The following is a 24,434-nucleotide window of genomic DNA, read 5'->3' as shown; positions in this document are numbered from 1 at the left end:
AGGGGTTGTGGAGTTGACGTAATATGGGATCGAGTACCATCCCCGCCCGTCCATCAAGGGATAAGCATTAGCTGACTTCATAGTCGAGTGTACCGCTAGGGAAGCTGAGAAGGCGCCCTCCTCGGTAGACAACGGGGGCAAGTGGTGGGAACTACATGCGGATGGAGCAGCAAGTAGCCAGCATTGTGGAGGTGGAGTCATGCTAATGACACTGGAAGGCTTTTGGCTATACTATGCCTTAGAATACCAGTTCAAAGCATCTAACAACGAGGCTGAGGTGGACATTAACTATTTGGCTATCTGGTTACCATATCTTACTTAATACTTAAAACAATTTGTGATAAGTAGGTGGACATTAACTATTTAGTCACATCCCTCAATGGTAAGCCACATCGTCACATCTCGAATCAAGCAGGGGCTAAACTAGGCTAACCCAACGACCGCAACCTTTGATCACTAAGCCCGGTTGCGCAGTATGCCTGACTCGGTCCTTAGCCTCCGCGACCATGATCTCCCTCCCAAGACTCGACTTGGTCCGACCTACGTCCACATCCCATCTATGATTGGACTCGGCTTTCGCCTTGCCATCGATTTTAACCCGTGACCTCGACTTTGATACCAATTGATAGATCTCAGCGGTGCATTATGCTTACTTCCCAGGGGGCCACCTATAGTGTTGTAAGTCAAGCATGCTTAACTACAGAGGTTTTTGGCTATCAAGTTGTCATATCCTACTTACAACCAATTAGTGATGAGTAGGTGGACATTAACCATTTAACCACATCCCTCAATAGTAAACCATAATGTCACGTCAAGAATCAAGCATGGGCTGAATTCTCGGCCAACCCGACCGACGCCCCACGCTAACCAATTAAACAATATCATGTCAGGAGAGAAAATTATCAAGTATTGTTTTTTATAATTAATATCCCACAAATACTGAAATACAAGTGTATTATATATTTACACGCACAACTAATTATTATTGCCGAGTTTAATCAACTCTCATGGCATTATAGAGCTAATACCGCAAAATCAATGCCACAAATGGTATTCTGTTTAGGGAAAAGAAAAAAAATGTACGGATAGTCGGGTAACGATTAAAGTGATGCTAAGTCAACAATAAGAGAAAAATAGTTCTAAGAATGATCTTATTATTGATCAATTCATTCTTCCAAAAGGTTGAACCTCAATCCATTATTGATCAATTCATGATATGTGAAGTACATAATGAAGAGATGTATTTATAGAGATACAAAAAAAAAGTCACAATCAAGATAGAAATGATAAATGGTAATATTTTTAATAATATTGGGAGCGAGAGAATGAATTCTAGTGTGCCTAAAATACAGAGTCCTAATACGTCCCCTCAAGCTTAAGATTTTCTAGAGAGAACATTGAGCTTGTCCTTTAGATCATTTAGCTTTGTTGTAGTTAGTGACTTGGTGAAGATGCCTGCCAATTAATCTTTTTGTAGAGATGTAGCTAGTTTTCTTGTAATTCCTTTGATGCTACTTTGTCACGAATAAAATAAAAGAATCCTAATGAACCAAAATTTTTGGCTGCAGTTTCAGCTACAACGGAACACTTATCCAGAGCGTAGCTACAGTGGAACACTCATCCGGAGTGCAGCTACAAAGCATCAGGAGCGCAGCTACAAGGGAACACTCATCCAGAGCACAACTACAACAGAACACTCATCTGGGCCAATAGTGAGATCCTCGAGGCAGTTGTCAATCATATTTCTTCATTAGGTGGGGGGAGCGCAGCTACAACGGAGCATTCATTCGGAGTCTTAATAAATGAAGCCGGCACAATAACGTGTCATCAATGTTTCCACTAAGACTTTGATTGCAGAGAAAAGGGAACAAGTTGAGTCTTCCAAAACATATAGTTTGATGAACTAAGTTTAATGGAGATAAAGTGATAGGTGATTTGTGGGGTATTTATTAAGGCTAGGGTTGGATAAGCAATCTCGGAGATGATGCAAGAGGAGCAGGTAGTGTCGCCGACCGACAATGGCGTAGCGACGGGGTTTAGCGGCGACGATGGTTTTTTTTTTTTTTTTTTTTTTTTTTTTTTTTTTTTTTTTTTTATGGTTTGTAGTTTGGATCGTTGATCTAGTGATACTATATGAGAACAATAGTTCTGAATGTGATCTTATTTTTTTTATCAATCTATGATATGTGAAGTACATGATGACGAGATTATTTACAGAGATAGAAAGACTCCCAGTCATAATAGAAATGATAAATTGTAATATTTCTAATAAGAGTTAATTCCACCGAAGATCCCTTGTCTTTGATAACAATTCCAAATTTAGTTCAGAGTATCATTTTTGCCATTTAACATCCTAGACTATCATATTTTGAACACCTAAGGTCCTTCCTATTACTTTTCTAATTAAAGCCTAATTTAAGAAAATGGTATTTTGGTATCTTCCATTATTTTTTTATTTTCATATTAATATATAGCTCCAGTTTTTATTCTGTTTTGCCGGTTCACCTCATTTCCTTCAGTCGTGGCTGTCCCTAAATCTACTTTTGCTAGTGAGAGCAAAGAGAGCAAAGAGGAAATTCCTATGTGTGAACCAGACACACCTTAAGTTCTCTTTTCCAGCAACCAATGTAGGCGGCGAATCGACAACTTCAGATAAAAAAATCAGTTTATTCGCTCATTTTTCGTCGCATTCCCCTCCGATCGCCGTCGACACAACATCTTTGAGCGCAACGTGTGTGGACGATGGTGGGCGTTGGGTGTTGGTGTCCGAGGCTTGGAGTCGCGGGCGACGGGCATCAGGCGGCGTCGTGGCGAGGTTAGGGCCAACAGTTGTTGCTTCCTCTTTCAGGTGGCGCTACTTCTGACCTTCCCTATGCTCGAGGCGGTGCTGCAATTGAGGAAGGGTGGTGTAGGTGCTGCGAAGTGAGAAGATGGTGGATGCGACGTTGAGTCTCCGGCGGGGGTTATAGGCTACACCCCCCAGTACAAGCGCGACACCCATCTCTCTCCCCTGCTACAGGCGGTTGTTGCTTCTTCTTTCTTCTTCCATCGGTGCTACATAAGGTAGGTTTGCTTTTGGTTGATTAAAGATGATGATGACGATGATGATGATGGATTATAATGTATGGGCCACTATTGTCATAAGAGGTGAGCACGACTGAAGAAGAAGAGGTGAACTAGCAAAACAAAATAAAAATCGGAGCTATTAAAGTGAAAAAAAATATATAAAAGAATGAAAGAGACCAAAATACCCTTTCTTAAAATAGGCTTTCATCGAAAAGGTCATCCAAAGGATCTTAGATGTCCAAAAAATTACAAAAACGATAATCTAAGACTAAATTTGAAATTGCCACAAAGACAAAGGACCTCAGGTAGAATTAACTCTCTTATCTTAATAATATATAGGGAGGAAGAAAATGAATTTTAATGTATCTAGAATACAGAGTCCTAATAAATGGATAGTCGGGTAATGACTAAACTAATGTTATTTGCTTTCTCAACTCATTTGGCTAAGGCTTGCAATTCATCACTTTATTTTTAGATAAAGAACCAATCATCTCTCTAGATTGAAAGTAAAAATTGAGTACCCTCCACGTATAGATCTAAACATAATTAATGGCCCTTGACAAGGCCCCGGGGCCCGATGGCATGACACCTGCCTTTTATCAATCTTGCTGGAGTATTGTGGGGCATGATTTGTGTGATTTTGTAAAGACTTGTTTTGCTAGCTGCAATTTGCCCGCAGGTATGAATGACACCAATGTGGTGTTGATCCCGAAAAAGAAGGTACCGGTCAAGGCAACATATTTAAGACCAATCGCCCTCTGCAATGTGGCGTATAAGGTGTTTGCGAAGGTCGTAGCGAACAGAATGAAAGGGGTGCTCGACAGTATTATATCACCGGCACAAAGTGTTTTTGTCCCTAACCGCCTCATAACAGATAATATTATCGTTGCAGGGGAGGTGGGACACTACTTGAGAAGGAAGAAGGATGTGGTAGTAGGCTGGGTGGTGAGCTGTCGTAGTCTCCCAAATTAAAACCTTACAAACGTAGTAGCGGGAGTAAGGATCGATCCCACGAGGAGTAACTAGTTTAATGTATGTGTTCAAATTAAAGTAAAGGGGGGTTTTGTATGAAGGTGATAATCAAAGAAAATAAACGAATAAAGCAATGAAAATAATATATTGAAAACACTCAGAATAGAAAACCTTGGTTAGTAAAGATCCACCACCGGAATATAACACTGATCATTGATTCATAAAGCAATTAATATGCAATTGAATATTTATCGTGAAATTATTTCATTTCCGTTTTCCCTTAGTTGTAGATAACTAAAGCACACGCGGTTTAATTACCCCTAACTACTAAATAACCTAAGACAAGCGCTATAGATTTAATTTAATAGCAACAATAGGAACTAGGAAAACCGACAAACTAAATAACACAAGCACAAGCGGTTGCATTTAATTTAGGAAAATATTCTACCCGAGTCCAATTATCACTAAGCCGTCAATAATTAACCCAGTTGCTACTGAATATTAGGATAATTTGTAGCACAACATTATCTAATATAGCAAATAATTATCTCAAGTAAATAACTAGTAGGCCTCCCTAGCAATTAAATGATACAACTATTCAAATAACTTAGAAGAATACTTAATACCCAAATGCATAAAAATTATATAATAAAAATAAATAAATAATCTTACAGCATAATCAATTCCGGGGCTTCAATTTACTAAACCAAGCTAAAGAAATTAGCAATGAATGGACATCGATAACAACTTTACAGAATAATCGAGAGGGGAAGAATGAACATTTTACAATTGGAAACTCCTACTATTTATAGCATTCTAAAAATAGGCACAATGAACCTCAACCATCCAATTTTCCTCGTGCCGTGTTCCGTATCTTCCGATGTTGCCGTCGAAACTTGCGGATGGTAATTGTCTAATTGAAGAATTCAACTCTTGTTGCTGCGTACATAATAATTAAGAAACAAAATAACAATTGTTTTTGTTTATTATGCTAAGCATGGTTTGGGCCACTTAATTTATTTGAATAATATATAAAATATAGATATATATATAATGCATAGTAGTACGTAATATGTATTATATATTATATATATATATTATATATTATATATAAAAAGAACTAATTATAAGATATATTAAATAACTAATGCAAAATTATTATAAAGATGTAACTAAAATATGGGTGTAAAATATGCCTATCACTGGGCAGCTTGAAAGCTGGATATGGCGAAGGCCTACGACAAGATGGAGTGAGAGTTTCTCGAGGGTATGCTACTTGCGCTCGGATTCGCCCGTGGGTGGGTTGATCTGGTGCTTTTGTGCGTAAACTCGGTACAATACAATATCCTCGTAAACGGGGAGTCAGCGGGGACAGTGGTCCCAACAAGGGATATCTAACAAGGGGATCCTTTATCGCCTTACTTGTTTATTTTGTGTGCAGAGGGTTTGTCTCTACTTCTGTAGTATAAGGAGACACAAGGCTTGGTACATGGTGTGAAAGTAGCAAGAGGTGCCCCGCCAGTGTCTCATTTGTTCTTTGCCGACGACAGCTTCCTTTTTTTCAAAGCAACTGATGTAGATGCCTAGGAGGTGCGGGATTGCTTAGAGCGTTATGGTGGGGCTTCGGGCCAAATGGTGAATTTCGACAAGTCAAGCATAATGTTCAGTGCCAATACGGGAGCTGGACTAAGGGACCATGTCGTCGTAGTATTCAGGGTGCGCCAAGTGACAGATTTTGGGCGCTACTTGGGCTTACCGTCTTTCCTAGGCAGAAATTGGCAACGGTTTTCCAGTATGTTGAGCAGAAGGTACGGGAGAGGGTGAATGTGTGGCAGCAGAAGTTGCTATGTCGTGCCGGGAAGGAGGTGTTATTGAAGAGCATTGCCCAGGCAATGCCTATTTTTACTGTCTGTTTTTCTGATCCCAGCACGTGTGTGCACTTCTATTGAGAACTTTATGAACAGATTCTGGTGGCAGCATGGGGGTGCTTCTGCGCGTGGTATACATTGGCTAAGCTGGGCCAGAATGGCTATCCCAAAGGAGCACGGATGAATTGGTTTCAAGCGCTTGCACGAGTTTAACTTAGCGATGTTAGCGAAGTAGGGTTGGAGGATATTAACCACACCACAAGCCTTAATGTGTGAAGTCTTAAAAGCCAGGTATTTTCCGGGTGTTTGTTTCCTAGATGCAAAATTAGGACACAATCCTAGCTACATTTGGCGGAGCATTTTGGCTGGCCAGTCCTTACTACGTGAGGGTGTTGTTCGCATGGTGGGAGACGGGACAGACACGCTAGTGTGGGGAAGGTCGTGGCTAGCAGACCTCGTAAATCTGGAGTTGGAGACAGTATGTGTTGATGAATTGCGGCATGCCAAAGTAAGTAATCTTTTAAGTTCAACAGGAGCCTGGGATGAGGATTTGATTGCTTCTCTCCCTCGAATGCAGTCAGGATCCTACGCACTCCAGTATCACCAAACTGTGGGGACTCGTGGTGCTGGAAGGATGATATAAGGGGGCAGTATACTGTGAGAGCCGGCTACTCTAGTTTAATGAAGACTGAAGCTTTACATGTTCCTGGTGCAGTGTTTGGTGAGTGGAAACGGTTATGGGATCTTCCGGTGCCACTGAAAGTGAAGAATTTCTTGTGGCGGTGCGTGCGGCATATCCTTCCCGTCAAGGATGTGCTTCGATCTAAGCATGTGTTTGTAGGTGGAGGCTATCCTCTGTGTCCGGCTGTAAACGAAACAATTAACCATTTGTTTGGTGACTGTATAATCGCAAAACAGGTGTGTGAAGTGGCACCATGTTCCATGGCATGACGCTTAATGAGTTTGAGGCTACAACCCTCGCATAGTGACAGTAGACGATGCGGTACGTATGGTGGCGAGGCTATGGGTGGTCTGGATCGTGCGTAATGATGCGGTATGGCATGGGAAGGCTTGGTCAATGGAGGCTATGCGAAATGTAGTGTCGAATTTGATGGAGGAGTGGCGTGAATTGAGACAAGGAACTGCGCATCAACCATCTGTAGAAGCAACTCAGCTTTGGTAGCCTCCCCTGACTGGTTATCTGTTGTGCAATGTTGATGCAGCCCTCAATGGAACCGTGCCGACCAATGGTGTGGTTATACGGGATACCGATGGCAGCTTCATCAGGGCTAGGAGTGGCAACCTGTAGTGCGAAAATAATCCTTATATGGCGGAGGCGTTGGCGGTCAAAGAAGTTTTGGCATGGATAAAAAACCGTCCAGAGGCCGGTTATGTTGTAGAGTCGGACAGTCTTAGTTTTTGTAATTGTAACACCCCTAAATTTGAGATATTTAAAACTTATAAAATAAAGGCGAATTGATTGATTAAATCCCAAATGGAGCATAAAACTATCCATAAGAGTCGGGGTGCTATGCCACACCTAGGTTTGAGAACCTAGGTGCACAAGCTAAACTAACCAAGCATAAGAAATCCTCAAATCGATATTCAATACAATCCAAGTCACGCAGGCCCACTACTGAGCTAAGACTAACTAAGCTAAGTCCAAGGCTCTGATTAGCGCGCTCCGAAGCTAAAGCTCCTCACCTGAAAAACATTCAGTATAACAACCGTCAGCGAATAATGCTGGTAACCCACCCCAACGCGTTGAGTACAATATAGGTAGATATAAGAAACTAATTTTGAAACTAGAATACATATATACTTACGAGACTCTAGTTTAAATCCAAGATCAAGACTCAAGGCATATTACAAACTCAATATCATGGAATAAATCATAAGAACTAATAGGCGTCCTAAACATGCAATGCAAGACATAATAGGTAGATAAACATGCAAATAACAAGTAGAGGCAACTAAGGCATTTCAATATAATCAATTAGCAAGTAGTCAACAAAGCACATAATTCATCCTCCAACCTTATACCAAGTTCCAACCTTGTAGCTCCCCTCCGTCCATATATAAGTTCCAACCTATACCTCCAGGCCACCCTTATATCCCCACCCCTTATGCCTTCGGGCAACTACATGCCCCCACCGACAAACCACCTTTCAACCACCAACATATCAAGATGGTGCCGCAGTGCCATTCAATGATCCGCACCTCTAGTGCCAATATCAAGGGGTTAGCACATATAGCTCTAACATGACACCGCAGCACTTATAACCTGACCCATGCTCAACGACAAACAAGTCTAAGGTGGGTGTGTGACTTTAGCACAATCATCGCTATGGCCTGTACCTTTAGTACAATGACCGGGTACAAGTGGTGCCAACCGCCAACAGTTTATTTTCCACCAATCACAATCTCATCATCAGTCACACTGCCATTGCGCAATGACCACGATACTCATCATCATCAATCAATCAACACATAATCACATAACAAGTAAGACACAACAACAACGACACGTATCACACATAAAATCCTAAAACGATGCCTAAAACACCAAACGAGACTCATACACGACAAACGGGGTACAACGGGACACAACGGGACACGGGGAAACATCAAACGGGGAAAAACACCACGAACCACGCTGGGATTCCAGCGGGTAGGTGGTGGGTGGAGAACCACCTGCCAGCCACCCGCCGGCGGCCGGGCACTATTCCAGCGGGTGGCTGGCGGGCAGACCATCGCCCGCCGGCTACCCGCTGGAACAGTTAGTGTGGGCAGCGGGTAGGTGGCGGGTGGTCAGTCCCCCCACCTACCCCTCACTGATACACATGTAACTTTTGGTTCCGGGATCTCTCGTGGAACCTGAAACCATGTCCAAACACATAACGACAACACCACGTATTCAATTAACGGAATTAAACCAAGAATTACACCAAATACATCCTAACCCGATTCCTAAACATGCCAGGACTCAACATAAACCATATAACGATCCAGGGACATCCAGAATCACAAGAACATCAAGAAATCTATATGCAAAGTCCTAAACACAAGTCCTGGGCTAGACTTAATACCCGATCATGCGAATAGGGCTGTTAACGAACCGAACATAAACGAACGGAGGTTGTTCGTGTTCGTTTGTTAAGGAATTTGGAGTGTTCATGTTCGTGTTCGTTTGTTAAGGTTTTTGAAAATCCTGTTCGTGTTCGTTTGTTAAGCGTTCGTTAGTGTTTGTTAACGTTCGCGAACACGTTCACGAACGTGTTCGTTAACGTTAACGAACATGTTCGCGAACGTGTTTGTTAACGTTCGTGAACGCATTCGCAAACGTGTTTGTTAACGTTAGCAAACACATTCACAAACATGTTCATTAACAAACACGTTCATGAACGTATTTATTTACGTTCATGAACACTTAATAAACAAACACATGCACATGTTCATGATCACAATTCGTTCGTGAACAATAAATAATCTACGTTCACGAACAATAATCAAACAAACAATACAACTGCATAACTAATATAATATAATATAATATATATGTTTGTGAACATGTTCGTGAACATTATTAAACGAACACAAACGAGTTTGTTCACGAACGTTATTAAACGAACATAAACAAGCTTGTTCACGAACATTAGTAAACGAACACAAATGAGCTTGTTCGCGATCTCTTACCAAACGAGCTTACAACTGTTCAAGCTCTGTTCGTTTATTAACCGAGTTCTAAATTTTGTTTGTTAATGTTCGTTTACCTTAACAAACGAACATAAACGAACGCTTACCGAACACGAACACGAGTAGTTTGCCGAAAGCTCTGTTCTCTAACACCCCTACATGCGAAACCCCACCCAAATATATCAAGAACATCATAATACGAAATCCACGTTATAATCCTAGGGCTCTAGACATAATCAAAATATAAGATCATTCATATAATTTATCATAGTATCAAGAACATCAAGATTATCACATAAACATCAAGATTAACACATAACATCAAGATTATCACATAAACACAATATAAACCCTAGGCAAGGCTCTATCAAGACTCAAAGCACAGAATCATATATCAAAGGAGCCAATGAATAAGATATAGCAAGAAAAATAGGTTTTGTCAAGACATGGGTTACCTCTTAGCCTTAATCAATATCCTTGGCTACTAAGGTTCTTCTTTAAGATCTTCTTTCCATGGGTTCTCCTACGTTTGATGGCAGGGGGATTCCTCTGTAGGTTTCTCTCTGGGAATATCTTGTGTGGTAGAATTAACTGTGGTAGGGTTTCTAAATGCTTCCTAAGTCCCTATATATAGATTTAAGAGTCCTATCTAGGGTTTGAATAGTAAGGGTCCACTTATCCTATTTCTTATAGGATTAAGGATTTGGTTTAAGGATAGGGTCCATGATCCACGGTGGGCCACATCAATTAATTAAAAGGGAATCCTAACCAAATTAAATCCTTTCTAATTATTATTAACGGAACCAATTAAATTATTAATTCGGGATTAAAGGCCGTAACACGGGGTGTTACAGTAATAGCTTCAACTCTTCTAAACCCGATTTGTCTTATGTTGGAACTATTGTTAAGCAGTGTCTTATGATTGGAAGTAGCATGGGGGCTGTTGTTAAGGTCCGTCATGTTAGAAGGTCAGCGAATCAGATCGCTCACACGCTAGCGCGGGTGGCTGGTTCTAACTCTGTCGTTGGAGAGTGGCTTCTGACACATCCTGATTGTATTTCGGCTATGGTTTAATGAAAATCGTCTTGTTTGGTTGTCAAAAGATACAATTATCAACTACAAAATCCCCTCCCCCACACTAGTTGGTAACACATTCCTGAACGTATAAGCATGTTTTGTCGGTTTTATCCATGCCAGACTTTGCACATCGTTGATTTTCTTTAGGTATGGGCTCAGATAGTTGGACTTCCTCTTTCTTCAATTCTTTGGTCAACAGTGTCATGGACCCGGTTCCACCTTACAAGGTGGATCCGGGATAAAAAATACTCAATTTATATGTTAAATGTCTATAATTTACATACTAAATGTTCACAATTTGAATTATGAACATTCAGTATATAAATTGTGAACATTTAGATTATAAATTTGTAAACATTCAGTTTGTTAATTGTGAACATTTAGTATATAAAATTGTGAACATTCAGTATGTAAATTATGCACATTCAATATATAAATTGCGTATTTTTAGAACCGATTCCACATTGCAAGGTGGACCCGGATCGACAGAATAATTTGCCTTCTTTGGTTGGTTGAGCCTTAATGAAGGCACTAGCTCTAAGCAATAGGCAAATTATTGTGTGTACCATAGTCCACATAGTGCTGTGGATCATACTAAAAAGAATATTTTTTAATATACTAAAAATATATTATTTGTGTAATGAATGTACATTATACAAAATAATGTATTTTCAGTACACAAATAATGTACTTTTCCTGAAGACAGTGTACATTTTAAATATATTAAAAGTACAATATTTCTGTACTGAATGTACATTATTAGATAATATGGTCCACACAGCTTTGTGGACCATGGTCCACACAATAACAGTTGTATGTGATATATTATATTCCAACAATAATAAAAATTTACACTAGTTTGTGTAAACTATAATAGATGTCACAAATTTTTATGTTAGTTATCAATAAATTAATGAGTAAGTCTTATATAAGATGTGTAATATTTTTTAGTTAAAATGTAATACATTTTTATGCATTCATAAAAAATACTATATCCTAATTAAAAAGTATTATACGTCACAGAGGTAAAATCGCCTCACACAAGACTTATTAGGAAAAATAAAAGGCTTTCTCATTCAGCGCAATTGTCGCAAAGTACGGCTGCGTTAGCGCATGAGTTTTCTTTTTTGGATGTTAAATACTATTGGATGGGTTACTTTTTATTGGCATTGAAAACTAAATTAATTCATCTCACCATGAATTAACAATTTGGTTCAAAGAGAGTTAAGGATGTATCCGGTATCAAATATCGCATGATTCGAAGAACCCTAGATGGCTAGCTGATATTGAAGTGAGACCAATTATTAACAAACATGAGGTATAAAGAAATAATAATAATAATAATAATAATAATAATAATAATAATAATAATAATAATAATAATATTAGACATAATTATGTGGCTCAAATTAAACATGGACCATTTATCTGATGTTGGCGTCATGCATGTACATATTCCTACACGTTCTTGCGCCTTTTGCTCTCATCCTCTGCATGCCGCTTAATTAGCTTCATTTGAGTGTATAAATAGGATTGTTTGCAGTTGTATTACACACCTCAATTTGAATTCATTGTATTTGCATTTTAATTCCCTCACGTAGCGCATATATATATATATTATATTCATTTTTAATATATATTTTATATTTTCTCATTTTATATTATATTCGTTTGTCATTTATATAACTTTATTCATTTATATATTTTCCCTATTATTTAACTTCCATAATTCTCAATTTTTGATTCTTTGCTTCCGCATTATTCCGCTATATTCATAACAAGTGGTATCAGAGCGGTTTAATTGAGAGTTATTTTCAAAGATGTCGACTGTCACTAAATTCGATATCGAGAAGTTCGACGGGAAAATTAGCTTTTCTATCTGAAAGGTTCAGATGGAAGCCGTTCTAACGCAGAACAGTTTGAAGAAAGCGCTAGCTGGGAAGAAGAAGAAACCGGCTACAATGACAGATGAAGATTGGGAAGATTTGGATGACAAGGCACGTTTAACCATTCTTTTGTGCCTGTCTAAAGAGGTTCTACGTGAGGTAGTAAGTGAGACGACTACGTCAGATTTATGGTCCAAGCTGGATACGCTTTACTTGGCCAAAACTCTGGCGAACACGCTACGCCTGAAGGAGCGTCTGTACACAATCCGTATGACGGAAGGTACTTCTATTAAATCTCACTTGGATGAATTCAATTCTATTTTATTGGACTTGGAAAATATTGATGTCATAATTGAAGATGAGGATCGCGCTGTTTTATTGCTTGTCTTTCTCCCTAAATCATACAAGCATTTCAAAGAAATTATGCTGTATGGTAATAGTAGTGATACCCTTACTTTCGACGATGTTAAGTCGAACCTATTGTCCAAAGAAAAGTTTGACTTTGAAATTAAGTCTGAGGACAAAGGTGAAGGCTTGTCCGTAAGGGGTCGTTCACTTGAATCAGGGAGTAGCAATAAAAATTCTACATCCACGTCAAAGGACGTAAGTCCAACAAATCCTGTAAGTACTGCAAGAAGCAGGGTCATGATGTGACTGAATGCTTGAAGCTGAAAAACAAGCAAGAGAGAGAAAAGAAGGTCCGCTGAAGCTAGTGTTGTTGAAAGTGATTCAGAAGACGATGTTATGTTATCTGTTAGCTCCGGTTGCAAACGGAGCGAAACCGAGTGGATTCTGGACTCTGGTTGTACATTTCACATGTGTCCTCACAAAGACTGGTTCGTCTCTCTGGAACCGGTTGATGGTGATGTTGTCTTGCTGGGTAATGATACCCAATGCAAGGTTAGTGGAATTGGAAGTGTTCAGATTAAAACTCATGATAACGTTGTCAAGACTCTTACCAATGTTCGGTATATTCCTGATTTGAAACACAATCTGATATCCTTGGGCACCTTTGAATCTTTGGGGTGCAAGTACACAGCTAAAGGTGGAGTTCTGAAGGTCATAAAAGGCTCTCTTATTCTCTTGAAAGCTTCTCGATCCGGAAGCTTGTACGTCTTGCATGACAGTACTGTGACAGGTTCAGTAGCGGTATCCTCATCGATGTCTGATTCAGATCTCACTCAATTATGACATATGCGTCTGGGGCATATGAGTGAGAAAGGCATGCATCTCCTGAGCAAGAAAGGCCTCATTGTTGGTTCAGGTACGGGTAAATTACAATTTTGTGAGCATTGTGTTTTTGGGAAACAAAAGAGGGTTAGTTTCTCTACTGCTACACACTGTACCAAAGATGTATTGGAATATATACATTCAGATTTATGGGGACCAACTAAATTCCAGTCTATGGGAGGCTGTAGATATTTTATGTCTATTATTGATGACTTTTCTCGTAAAGTCTGGGTCTATTTCCTGAAACACTAAAATCAGGCATTTTCTATTTTCAAGAAGTGGAAAATACTCGTTGAGACTCAGACAGGTAAAAAAGTCAAGAAGCTCAGGACAGACAATGGCTTGGAGTTTTGTGAGTCAGATTTCAATGACTTTTGTGCGGCACAAGACCTTGCCTGGTAAACCCCAGCAGAATGGTGTTGCCGAACGTTTGAACAAGACTCTATTGGAAAGAGCTCGTTGTATGCTCTCTAATGCTGGGTTATGGAAACGACGTGATTTTTGGGCTGAGGCCGTTTCTACTGCTTGCTATTTGGTAAATAGATGTTCACATTCATCCCTTGATTTCAAAATTCCAGAGGAAGTTTGGTCAGGTAATCCTGTTGACTACTCTATCTTAAGAGTTTTTGGATGTCCTGCATATGCTCATTCCAGTACGGGTAAATTAAACCCTCGAGCTGTCAAATGCATTTTCCATGGTTATGCTTCTGAGTCAAAAGGGTATCGTCTATGGTCTCCTGATTCTCAGAAAATCATTCTGAGTCGAGATATCACTTTTGACGAAAATGCACTACTTTCTTCTGGAAAAGTTCCCAGTACAGGTGAGACGCAGAGTACTGGTGAGAAGGTGGAGTTTGAGTTCATGCTTATTGATAGTGTTACTACAGTTGATGGTAATACTAAAGATGATGCATCTACTAGCGTCGCACCTCTCGTCGAGCCACAACGAGAGTATTTCACTCGCATAGGAAGTTGATGGTGATCCACCCTGCTATTCTAAAGCTTTTCCTATTACTAAGTTCAAGCAGTGCTTGAGTTTAGTCGACTATTCAAGTTGTTAATTCTCATAATGGATTTGATCCAAGGTGGAGATTGTTAAGAAATAAATGTGGCTCAAATTCAAGCTGCTCAAATTCATTTAGACCATGCTGTCGCGTCCTTCTCCCACGTAGCATGTTCTCCCATGAAGCATGTATTATTGCCACAACATGCTCCATTACATGCATAATTATCTCATTTGCATAGTATAAATAGAGTAGCCTTTTACTTTGTAAAATGCATCATTCATAAATTGTAATTCATTCTGTAAGCATCTCATTTGCTTTCTTTTTCATCACGTAGAATACATACATACATATATATATATATATATATATATATATATATATATTTCTATATTTTTCAATTCATCAATTTTCTTATTTTGTCATTTTATATTTTTCCCTATTATTTAACTTCTATAATTCTCAATTTTCGATTTTTCGCTTCCGCATTATTCCGCTATATTCCTAACAAATAATAATAATAATAATAATAATAATAATAATAATAATAATAATAACAATAACAATTGTTGGGCGGAGGCCGATAAAGGGTCAAGTTTAACAATTGGTGGTAAGGTGGATTGTTGAGCGAATACCAGTGAAGGGTCAAGTTCAACACCCTGCATTTCAAAAATGTAGTAGCGATATAAGAAAATAAAGTTGTGTCTTCAAATATAACTTTTGACAACCACTGACCCCGACCTCCTACATTATATTTGCACAACGCCTCAATTGAGGCTCGATCTCACTACATATCATCAGAGCACATACAAGGTACTTAGCACAAACTAACACTAATAATAATAATTTCTCGTGCACAAACACACATATATTTCAAAAGATAAATACTTGCCACTCATTTATATATTATATAAATATACAACTTAGCAAGTCAAATTGAAGCCAGACCACTGCACGTAAATAACTCAAACATTGTGACTGGAGCGCCAACCAGATGAGTAACGCTGTGGCCAATTTTGTACAAAACTGAAAACTCTCGATCGTCGTATATGTAATTGTTTAAAACCTAGCTAGAAGACACTATATATATATATATATATATATATATATATATATATATATATATATATTAATACTCTTGTCTGTTATCTTTTTGTGCATGCTTTAGCGTTGATATGTATGTTGTGAGCGGTATAAGTACGGAGGCCGGTGTCGCCGCGGATTGCGGTGAGCTTGATGCCTTTGCGTTTCCTTGTAAAAGATGGGTGGGTGGTGCAGGTTGAACCTGAACCCCTTGGAAGATGAAGAACCTTAACCCAGCAATTATTTTGTAGGTTTGGAATTGCATGGAGATGTGAAGGCAGATCTATGAGGAACTCACCGTATTCGTCCGTCGTGTTCCGCGCCCATAACCGCCGCCATCTCCCTCCCCTTCTGCCGCCGCAATAAACACCCACGGAAGCACCTGCATATATATATATATATATAAATGGTTAATGATCAAATTCTCCCAATATGTTTAAATTTTATTAAAGGAAGAAAAATAAAAAATAAATACTCTTATGTAATTATTTATCTGAATCAATCCAATCATGGCATGTTAATATAGAGTAAAAAGTGATTATATATATAATTGTATTCTTTGATTTACGAAGAAATTTACCGCCGTTATAAGAAAGTGTATTCTAGATATAAAGCCTATTGGGTGGAGGTTAGTAAATCACTAAATGTCTAAATCTATCAATTAGTGGCTAGGAGAATGTTTGGTGGAGGCTAGTAAAGGATCAAGTCTAGCACCCTACCTCTAAAAAATGTTATGGCGATCTATAAGAAATAAAGTTGTGTTTTCGTTGCGAGCTGCACTATAGACTCTGATGCAGTAGTAAGCGCTTCATCCTAATAAGTAGTATGAACTAGGTTACGGGTTGGAGCTGCTTTTGGCATAATGGTCCATAAATAACCATAAGGAGGTAATAATAGATAAATGACCATAGAAAGATAAACTAATCTGAGTTGTTGTTAACATATATTCTACTTATGTAACCATTTATTTCTACCTTAGTTATGTATTTTTGGTTTATTATTATTATTATTCACATTGATTGTCTTTCCTTTTTCTTTATCTTTCAGTTTGTATATATATAAGAGTTCATTCTCTGTAATTGTATTCAAGAAATATATTTTATTCTTAATAAAATATATTTACAAACTGAAAGATAAAGAAAGAAAGACAATCAATGTGAATATATAATAATAAATAAAAAATACATAGCTAAATTAAAGATAGAGTATATGTTAACATAGGTAGAATATATGTTAACAATTGCTCACACCTATCCAACTCTAATTTAGAAGGAAAATAGATTGTTCCCAACAAAAAATCTTGTGATGACTAAATTAATAATTTGACCAATTCTAGTGGGTTTTCATAATATAATGATACTCCCTATTATAAACTAAACTGGATAAAGTTTTCTAGAAGATAGGAATATAATTGAAACACCATATAAGCAGAAAATGAAAAGAACTGGTAGGAAACTTTAACGGCGGCGACGCACCTGAGATTGGTTGTGGCGGAGGCTGGCGGAGACGATCGTGACGAGCCGCCGCCTTTTGAGCGTAGAGACAAGGATGACAGAGGACAGTACCATCAATCAGAACAGTGGAAAGCTTCTCCTCCCCATAGCCGGCCTCCTCTATGCTGGAAAAGTCAACCACGGGGTTCCCCATCGCTGCCGGAGAATCAAGAATCAAAAACAGCGTCAATACCAGCGATGCTGCCTTTATTGCCGTAGCACAAGTGGAGCTTCCGCCGTGAAATGAGGTCATCACCATCTTTGTGCTTTTTCATAAACCAAGCAAACTTTTTGGCAAACGCAATTAAGAAGGGAATGAATAAATGAGACGTAATACTTACCACCCTGTATTTGGTTTTGGTGCTTATCCTATTTATAGAGGGCGTGCATGGTTCACCTAACTTTGTCAACATTTGCTGTAATTACTATTATGCTCTCAGGCAATATGCTATATAATTCTCATTTTATCACAAATTTAATCATTTTCCTTTTAATAATACAACAACACAAAACACATTAACAAATATGTTGCATTAATTCTACATACAGTAAATTGCCCAACTACTATATAGTTTGATAGCACATCTTTATTATCATTCCAAATGGGTTGTCACTGGAGCACTGAATCTTTGGATTGAAAAAGAATGAGAAAATCTAAAACATAATTCAGCAATTTAATTTCTTTTAGAAATACAAAGTAACAATATATTAATTAATTAGAAGATAGAGGAGAGCAGAGGGGGCAATAAAGTCATTTGACTCATTAGGAAGTGTCCTACGTTTAGCAATTGACATCCTAATTAAGAAAGATGGACAACCCTAGAACTTCTGACCAATTAAGAAAAGGAAAGAAATGAAGATTTAGGAAGAGGTGTAAGGTCGAGGGATGGAAGAAGAGTAAGAAGTTGGAAATGGAAGGTTTAGTGTCAAGTAGGTAGCCTAATCTTAGCACCTTTTAATTTGCTGATCTGATATCTGAGCTTAAAGCCCCACCACCCATTAGCCGTCTCCGCTACCATTTTGGGTATTGTGGGCGGCAAACCAATTGAATTGTATTGACAGGTGCTTCCGGTCAAGCCTGCCTCACCTATCTTCATCTACATCAACAATTCCTTTCCGTACCCTAGTACTTTTGTATGACTTAGAAAATGATTTAACTTAACATTATGTGTTGTGATTAACTAATTATCAAATCACAAGATCAGATCTATAATTAAATAACAATACAAATTAATCATAACATATCATGTCTATTATGAGATATAAACAGCTTGTATATTTCATCAATAGGGAACAACTATATATATACACAATTACACCAGAAAGGTAGAAAATAGCTAGGCAAAGAGAAATTATAGGAACCACTATACAAGACTAGGAAACAATATTAGACTAAGTTCATAAATATAATATTTTTCCCTAATATGCCCCTTCAAGATGAAGTTCCGGAAGAGACGCCAATCTTGAACTTTAAGTCCAAAAAACGACCATGTGGCAGTTGTTTGGTTAAAACATCCGCAAGTTGATCTGCAGAAGAAACATGAGTAATACGAAGAGCACCAAATTGCACTTGGTCCCGAATAAAATGATAATCAATTGCCACATGTTCCATACGAGAATGAAAGACTGGATTAGAGCAAAGATATGTAGCGCCAACATTGTCACAATAGATTACAGGTGGAGTAGGCAGAGAGACACCAAGATCTGTAAGAAGGGAGCAAACCCAATTAACCTCTAAAGCAGTAGTAGCAACTGACCGATATTCTGCTTCAGTAGACGAGCGAGCAACTATTCGTTGTTTCTTGGACGACCAAGAGACAGGATGACGACCAAGGTAAACAATATAAGCACTCGTAGAGGTGTAGTCATCTTTGTTACCAGCCCAATCTGCATCAGAGTATGCATGTAAAGAAACAGCATTATCCTTATGAAGAAATATCCCATGGTTTAAGGTACCACATAGGTAGCAAAGCAATCGTTTTACAGCAGCCCAATGGTCAGTAGTTGGTCGATGCATAAACTGCGAAAGCTTGTTAACAGCATAAGCAATATCTGGGTGAGTGAGACACAAATATTGGAGACCATCTATGATAGTCTTGTATGTAGTGGCATCAGTTAGAGCAGTACCTGAAGTAAGGGTTAAGTTACCATTCGTATCAACTGGTGTGGATACTGGCTTGGTTGTAGACATTTTTGCCCGAGAAAGCAGGTCAAAAACATAGCGCTTTTGAGCAAGAAAAATACCAGATGGTGTAGTGGCAACCTCAACTCCAAGGAAGTAAGACAAAGTACAGAGATCTTTGAGTGAAAACTTGTGTGCCAGAATATCAATGAATTGTTGAACAACCGTGGAATTGGTTCCTGTGATAATAATATCGTCCACATAAACAAGGATATATATGACAAGGTCACTTGAGTGAAAAGTAAATAGAGAAGTGTCGGCATGTGAGTTTATGAATCCTGACTCAACAAGAAACGTGCGAAGTTCAAGATACCAAGCTCGGGGAGCTTGCTTGAGCCCATATATAGCCTTTCTGAGTTTGCAAACATAGGTTGGATTATTTGAATCAATGAATCCATGAGGTTGAGTCATGTAAACATCTTCATGAAGGTGACCTTGAAGGAAGGCATTATTGACATCCAACTGCCGTAACTTCCAGCATCTACTAACTGCTAGGCTTAAAATAAGCCTAATTGTCGTAGGCTTAACAACTGGTATCATGATAATCCACACCAGGTCGTTGATGAAATCCTTTAGCAACTAACCTAGCTTTATATTTATCAATCGAGCCATCTAGGAGGTGTTTAATGCGAAAAACCCACTTGCAACTGACAATATTTTGCAACAAGCTGCCATGTTCCGTTTCTGATTAAAGCTTCAAACTCATCATTCATAGCCTGTCTCCATTTAGGATCTTTCAATGCCTAAGAAACAGTAGTGGGCTCAATGTCAAGGGGTTTGGATAGGACATCAGTGAGGTTCATTTGGCAATGGGCTTGCGAATGTTATTTTTGGATCTAGTCACCATGGAATGAATATTTTGAGGGTTTTGTTTCTTTCTAGGTATTTTTGTCTTTATAAGTAATGTAGGAGGAGTATTGTGACTGGGCGACTCAGCGGAAGAACACTCATTCAACAAGGAGCTAGTGAGTGCTTGATGAAGATGTAGGAGAGTCTTGTTGTGAGGCAAGTTGTTGTCCAATTGATACGGATTGGGTGCCTGATGATGTCGTTAGGTCATTTTGTAAGACAGATTAGTGTTCGGGTAATGTAGCCGATGTATCTAATGAAGTGGACGGATTTTCAAGTAATGCGAAAGGATTACCTGTCGAGTCATTTTGTGAGGTAGTTAGGTTATTTGCTATATGATGAATTGTGCGAAAAATTAGTGATGGATGTTGACACGAGGGAACCCTTTGAGGAGGTTTTTTGAGTGAGCCATTTGAAATGGGTAGCACTTGAACCGGGGGAAACCATTTGGAGATAGCTTCTATGCTGGTTGATGAAGATGACTTTGTTGATTTCTAAAGGGAAAAATGTTTTCCACAAACTTAACATGACGAGAAATAAATGTTTTAGATGTAGACTACATATCAAAACAAATATATGCACTTTGTGTTAAAGAATATCCCAAAAAAACACATGGAATAGATCGCATGTCGAGCTTGTGTTGTGAGAAAGGACGTAGGCACGGATAACATAAGCATCCAAACACCCTAAGTTTGGAGTAATTGGGTGATGATTGGAAGAGTTTTTGAAATGGAGATGAAAGATATAATGTGGGTGTAGGCATACGGTTAATGAGGTACACTATTATAGCAAATGCATAAGTCCAATAGGATAAACATATTGATGCATGAGTGAGAAGGGACAAACCAGTTTCAACAATATGGCGGTGTCGCCGTTCAGAGAAACCATTGTGTTTTGGTATGTGAGGCGGCGTGGTAAGATGAGATATACCACTTGTTGAAAGAAAATTGTCAAGTGAACGGTATTCACCACCATTATCAGAATATAAAGTAACAATTTTGTGTTTAAATCAATTTTCAACTAGTGTTTTGAAACACACAAAGACATCATGCACATGAGATTTTCTTTTAAGTGGATAAAACCAAATGTATCGTGTATAATGGTCAACAAAAATAAAATAATATTTGTAACCGTCAATAGAATAAATAGGAAAAGTCCAAACATCAGAAAATTTTATTTCTAGAGGGTTTGATGATTTTAAGGTAGAAACTGATGAAGGGAGTTTATGACTTTTATTCTTGGAGCATGCATTACAATGTAAATGAGACAATAATGAACTGGACAACGGTAAGGAAAATTTAGAAACAATATTTCTCATAATAGGTAAGGATGGATGACCTAATCTGGAGTGCCACTTAGATGAGGTAGTTTTAGTAGTGGAAAAAGCAAGTAAAGGTGAAGATGAACTAGAGGATGGTGAAGTTGGCCACTCATATACACCATCCTTAGGCTTACCCGTCAATAGAGTTCCCCCCGTGTTTAGATCCTTCACCTGGAAAGTAGAGGGAGAAAATTCAACAGAAACATCATTATTGGTGCATAATTGATAAATTAAAATCAAATTCTTTTTCATGGAGGGAACACAAAGAACATTTTGTAGAGAAAATAAACGATAAGGAGTGAATATTGAAGTGGAACCAGTATGTGTTATAGAGAGGGATGTTCCATCTCCTATCATGATATCATCAGATCCTGGATACGGGCTATGAAGTGAGAGATTACTCAAATCATATGTAACATGGTGGGATGCCCCACTGTCCAAAAGCCACGTAGGAGTTGTGTCACGGCTAAGTGTTGTATGCTTTGCTCGTGGTTGCCAAGGTGTTGAAGGCTGATATCCCTGGGTCCCTTGAGGACGAGGTAACTGAGAATGCTGATTAGTAACAAGTTGATACATTGGACATCGCTTAGCCGTGTGTCCTTGGGTACTACATGCTTGGCAACGACCCAAATAAGGTTTGGATTGACGCTAGTCGTGAGGAGAAAAGGTAGTGGCCGAATTTTGTTGGGAGTAATTGTTGTTGGACGGACGCCGATTTGAACGGTTGGAATTATTGTTGTTTCGGAAGGCGATTGGATTCACTGTTGCTGGAAGTATCTGTGGACTAGATTCAACCGTTTAAAGAAACACTTCTTTGTTTAAGAGCTTTTCATGCAGCTCAACAAAGGAAATTGTAGTGTCACGGGCATTAATGGCATCACTACCGATTTGTACTCAGTACCAAGTCCATCAAGAACATGATCAATGAGATCTTCATCATCAATGGGTTTACCTAGCAAAGCAAGTTCATCACTTCGGGTTTTAATAGCCTGCATGTATGCACTAACAGATTTTGTGCTCTTCGTTAGCCGTTTCAATTGCTCCTTTAATTGTCTTATGTGACCACGAGAGGGGTTTGCAAAGGTACTAGCAAGAAGTTGCCATGCTGTGAGGGAAGTGGTGGCACGTGCAATTAGTGGTTGTAAAGGAGTGGATATAGCACAAAGAAGAGCACTAAAAATGAGACGATCTTGACGTTTTCATTTTGTATAAGCAGGATTTTGTGATGTAACACCATTAGTGGTAACGGTAGGTGTTGGGAGAATATGAGTGTCATCAAGGTGGTGATGAAGATCATATCCTTCAAGAAGGGATGTGATCTAAAGACTCCAAGTGAGGTAATTTGTGTCTGTTAACTTGGTTATATTCGAGAAATTAATTATAAGAAGAGGATTTTGAGGATCTTGTGTAGTGGAAATGATAACAGGAGGATCGTCTGTAGGTGGAGAGGAAGAATTGTTTTCCAAAGCCATGAAGAAGATGAAAAAAAATACCCAATAGGATCAAGCTCTTGATACCATGTTATGAGATATAAACAGCTTGTATATTTCATTAATAGGGAACAACTATATATATACACAATTACACTAGAAAGGTAGGAAATAGCTAGGCAAAGAGAAATTATAAGAACCACTATACAAGACTATGAAACAATATTAGACTAAGTTCATAAATATAATATTATTCTCTAATAATGTCAAACAAAAATTTTACAATCGAAGTATCTATGATATTACGTATAACATATGAAGAATCAAAGTGTAATAGATGATGTGTTACTTATTGATTATTGAATAATAAACTAATAACAATATGTCACGTTAATTAAATTTTTTACCAGTACAGTATTGTATGTAGTGAACGTTGTTGGGGTGAATAAGTCAATTTTAGAAAATAATATAAATATAAATAAATAAATAAATAAATATATATATATATATATATATATATATATATATATATATATATATATATATATATATATATAGAGAGAGAGAGAGAGAGAATTACATTCATGTAATAACAGGGCTTAAATTACAAACGTGTGGACATTTCTAGATCGTTGGATTTTGGGTATCTAAGGTTGTGATTTGTTTTTATGATTTTGTGTGCTGCCCGCCTGTGTGCACTGTCGTTCATGGATGTGTGCACGCCGACCCAAATACTGTGGATTCACACATGTATACTACATTGGATATGTGCACTGTCGTCCACGGATGTGTGCACTGTCATCTACGGATATGTGCATACCCGCATTTAGGTGTGTGCACGATATATGTCCACATGTTTGTATTTTTTTATTTTTTATTTTTGAAAACAAACTTGCGATATATTAATAAGCTTCAAGAGCAATAACATCAGAAATACAAGAAGGAGGGTGAAACAGCCACTCCTTACAATCAGCAGAAAAACAGGCTTCCCGAGCAATCAAATGGGCAGCCATGTTCGCAGATCGTTTAACAAACATAAAGCTAATGTCGAAAAAATCCATAGCTAATTTCCTAATATCCTCAAGAACAAGGTCAAAAGATGAAACAAAGTTAAAATGATTAAGACCTTGAATCACTAGGAGAGCATCCGTCTCCACCTGAATAGAGTCCACGCCCAAAAACTTCAACCATTTCAGGGCTTCTCTGACCGATATTGCTTCAGCATGGGAAGGTTTGTAAAGGCTACTCCAATTCTGCTCGTTGGCTGCAACAAACCT

General features: G+C 38.4%; 1 protein-coding gene across 1 annotated transcript; it reads right to left on the bottom strand.

The window, feature by feature from the left end:
• Positions 1-15,927: 15,927 nt before the first annotated feature.
• On the bottom strand, positions 15,928-17,708 carry LOC109178868. The gene is made up of 2 exons (XM_019328419.1): positions 17,358-17,708; positions 15,928-16,264 (listed from the first exon to the last, which is right to left on the bottom strand). Exons 1-2 carry the CDS (start codon positions 17,632-17,634, stop codon positions 15,945-15,947), a joined length of 597 nt encoding a protein of 198 aa, XP_019183964.1. The 5' UTR covers positions 17,635-17,708; the 3' UTR covers positions 15,928-15,944.
• Positions 17,709-24,434: the final 6,726 nt, after the last annotated feature.

The sequence above is a fragment of the Ipomoea nil genome, unplaced genomic scaffold (genome assembly GCF_001879475.1).
Source record: "Ipomoea nil cultivar Tokyo-kokei standard unplaced genomic scaffold, Asagao_1.1 scaffold0873, whole genome shotgun sequence".
In the NCBI taxonomy this organism is placed as follows: Eukaryota; Viridiplantae; Streptophyta; class Magnoliopsida; order Solanales; family Convolvulaceae; genus Ipomoea; species Ipomoea nil.
Note: the sequence above shows the minus strand (reverse complement) of the source record. Positions and strands in the feature narration are given on the sequence as shown.